The 2,796-nt window shown below is 47.1% G+C and overlaps 1 protein-coding gene across 1 annotated transcript in view; it reads left to right on the top strand.

Annotated features, from left to right (window-relative positions):
* The first annotated feature begins 354 nt into the window (after nt 1-354).
* AK5 (adenylate kinase 5) overlaps nt 355-2,796 on the top strand; it is a 531,421-nt gene continuing 528,979 nt past the window's right edge. The window contains exon 1 of the mRNA XM_006888596.1: nt 355-414. Coding sequence (XP_006888658.1) covers nt 355-414 — 60 coding nt within the window. The remainder of the gene's footprint in view (nt 415-2,796) is intronic.

Here is a 2,796-nt window from a genome sequence, read left to right as displayed (position 1 = left end):
GAGGCGGGCGGGCTGCTGCCTCCAGTCGCCGCCGCGCTGTCCGCCCTCATCTCCTCCGGGCCCCGCCCCTGGCGCCCGCGCTGCCAGGGAGCCCGGGAAGCCGCGGCGGCGCTGCTCGGAGCCCGCAGCTCAGCGTGGGGGACCTGCTCCGAGGCGGGGGCGGCGGGAGCAAGGAGACCACAGCCCCGGGGGAGAGGAGCCCTATTTTGTGCTCAGACAGAGAGGGCTGAGCGTGAGTGTGTGTGACAGAAAGGGCTGCACGCGTGCTCGGCGTGGACCTCACCAGCCCCAACCTCGGTCGCTGCAGCCCTGGAGCCTCCTCCTCTTGCGCCCCAAAGCACGCGCGGCACAGCCATGAACACCAACGATGCCAAGGAGTACCTGACCCGGAGGGAAATCCCTCAGCTTTTCGAGGTAGGAGGTCAGGGCTGGGAGAGTACCGGGAGATGGTCTGAAGATTAGAGGGATTCAGGGTGAAAAGCCGCACCCGGTCTCACCTTATCCACTAGGGACCTGGAAGTGAAGGGGCTCGCAGGAGCTCACTGGTCCGCTCACCTAGGGGTTGCTGCCTTTCCTGAGGCTTGCCACGGTCCTCGGCTGATGATGGCTGGGTCTCTGTAATCGAGTTTCAGCCTGGGAGCCGGCTTCTGGAAAGAAGCTTCCCGAGCGCACCCCTTAAATGCGAACACTCAGGGTAGGATGCAGGTAGCGGCCCGGCAATGCACCCTGAGGCTGAAGGCCAGGGGAGGTGGTTCCCAGTGAGGTGAGCACAGACTCGAAATACAAGGACTTAAAAGTCCAGGTCCCTCTACCTACCGAGGCTGGAGACCTTCACATTGAAAAGGAAGTGTGGACGAAAGAAGCTTTCCTGGGGGATAGCCTGGAGGAAGGAGGTGGAGATGCAAAAAAACAAATCTCAATCCAGCAAGAGCTTCGAGACAGGCACCCAAGCCGCTCTGCGCTTTCAGTGAAATGAACTCCGGAACACGTTTTGGTCACTTTGGAAGGGATTGATTCTTCTTTCTTGCTTCCCTGGCCCATCTGTCCCCTACCAACTCTCACCCACATAGAGACAGGGGCTCGAGCACTGGCGAGGTGGGCTTAGCTCCTGTTGCTCGGTGTTCAGACCACATCATGGTAACATCTGCACGGAGCACACTTTGAAAATGTGAGGAGATTTTAAGGGATGAACTAAAGACATCTTGGGTTAGTTCTTAAACTACATGCTGTTGCGCGTGGTTTTGCTGCTTTTCCTCCTCACCTTATTCAAATTTTAAGAAGACATTCCTGAAAACTATGTCCTTTTGCTTATATTTTTTTTAAAAAAAAAAAAAGCTATTCAAGCTCCTTATTGCCAGCCTTTTGGGAAGGGAAAAACATTCACTGCAAACTCGATACTACATTTGCGAAAAGACGATTGATGGTTGCCATGTGAGTGTGTAGTAAAGGGAAGAGTCTTCTTCATGTTGTGGAGGAGGGAAAATGCAAATATATCTTGGAAAACCAGTTTTGCCCCAATATCACGAAACTATCTTTAACATGGTTTACCTTAATTATCAAGCCTTGCTCTCTGTGAGGTTTTTAGATCCAGCTAAAGCAGGATATTCAGGTAATCCACCACTGAGCTTGGCATGTGAAGCCCAAATCCTGCAAGTGATTACTCACCCACAGAAATAGGTTGTGCTGGCAAAGGAAGGGTCATGGAAATTTGCAGGATTCATAAAGAGTTTATATATACACACACACATACATATTTTCCAAGAAGTATGGAGAGGAAGAAATGGAAGGGTTTTGTCCTGATAATACTTTTACACTCTTTTCATTCAGATTTTATCCCTATATCATTACTGGGTTCATTTGGTTCAGGAGAGTCACCTGATTGCAAATTGCTACTAAGTAGTAATACCTCTCTTCTTTCTAACTGTGGGTTACTGTTTTTCTTCCTCAAGGGAGCAGAAGCACAGAGAATGGTTAGTAGTATGTTCATGAAAATCTACACTGTGTATGCAAATAATTGATGGCAAGCAAATTTTTGTTTAGGTTCTATGCTTCTGGTTGATTTTTCTTCATATGAATGGTCTGCTTCACAACTGTGCACACCCAGAAAAGGAAACCAACCTCTAGGGAAAATTCAGAATATTCAATCCCAGACACTGGGTTGATGGAGAAGACCTGTTTGTGGTCTCCCAGTAACACACACTGTTGTACACAGTACAAAAGTGAAGCAACACCTGGCAACTCTCCATTAGATGAGTGCAGAGAGCAAAATCTGTAGGTCCCCAATCTGTATTTTCTCCCTAAACCCACAACATCCTCAGTATTCAGAATTAAGCAACTCTCAAACTCAAAAAATTGCCTCCTTCAGGGGTGGATATTAGATACCGTTACAAAATAAATGGCTGATTATATTGTTTACTTGTTATATAACAACTAAATATATCTAGAGGACTTTTTCCTGATTTCTTCCTGAAATCGCATCCCAGCTGCATTGCCAACGAAAAGTCTGCACATCTTTGCTTCTTTGAATCCACCAGTAACTCTAAAGGGAAAAGGTGGATCTTCTTTTCCCATTAAGACTTGAAGCCTCAGAAACCTAACAGAAGGTCATTGTGAGCTGAAATAAACTTGTTAGCAAAGCATTTAGTTTCTTTCCCCCTTTTTTTGGTATTTAACAATAATTTTGTTCTTTTTTTTTCTATATTTTATTAATTTTCATAAACATTTACAGAGATTTTGGGTTTCCATTCATTCATTGTTGCACTATTCTCTCTACCCTCCTCCCAGTTTGTTCTTGTC

The sequence above is a fragment of the Elephantulus edwardii genome, unplaced genomic scaffold (assembly GCF_000299155.1).
Source record: "Elephantulus edwardii isolate Elephantulus edwardi_28Jun2011 unplaced genomic scaffold, EleEdw1.0 scaffold00069, whole genome shotgun sequence".
Classification (NCBI taxonomy): Eukaryota; Metazoa; Chordata; class Mammalia; order Macroscelidea; family Macroscelididae; genus Elephantulus; species Elephantulus edwardii.
Note: the sequence above shows the minus strand (reverse complement) of the source record. Positions and strands in the feature narration are given on the sequence as shown.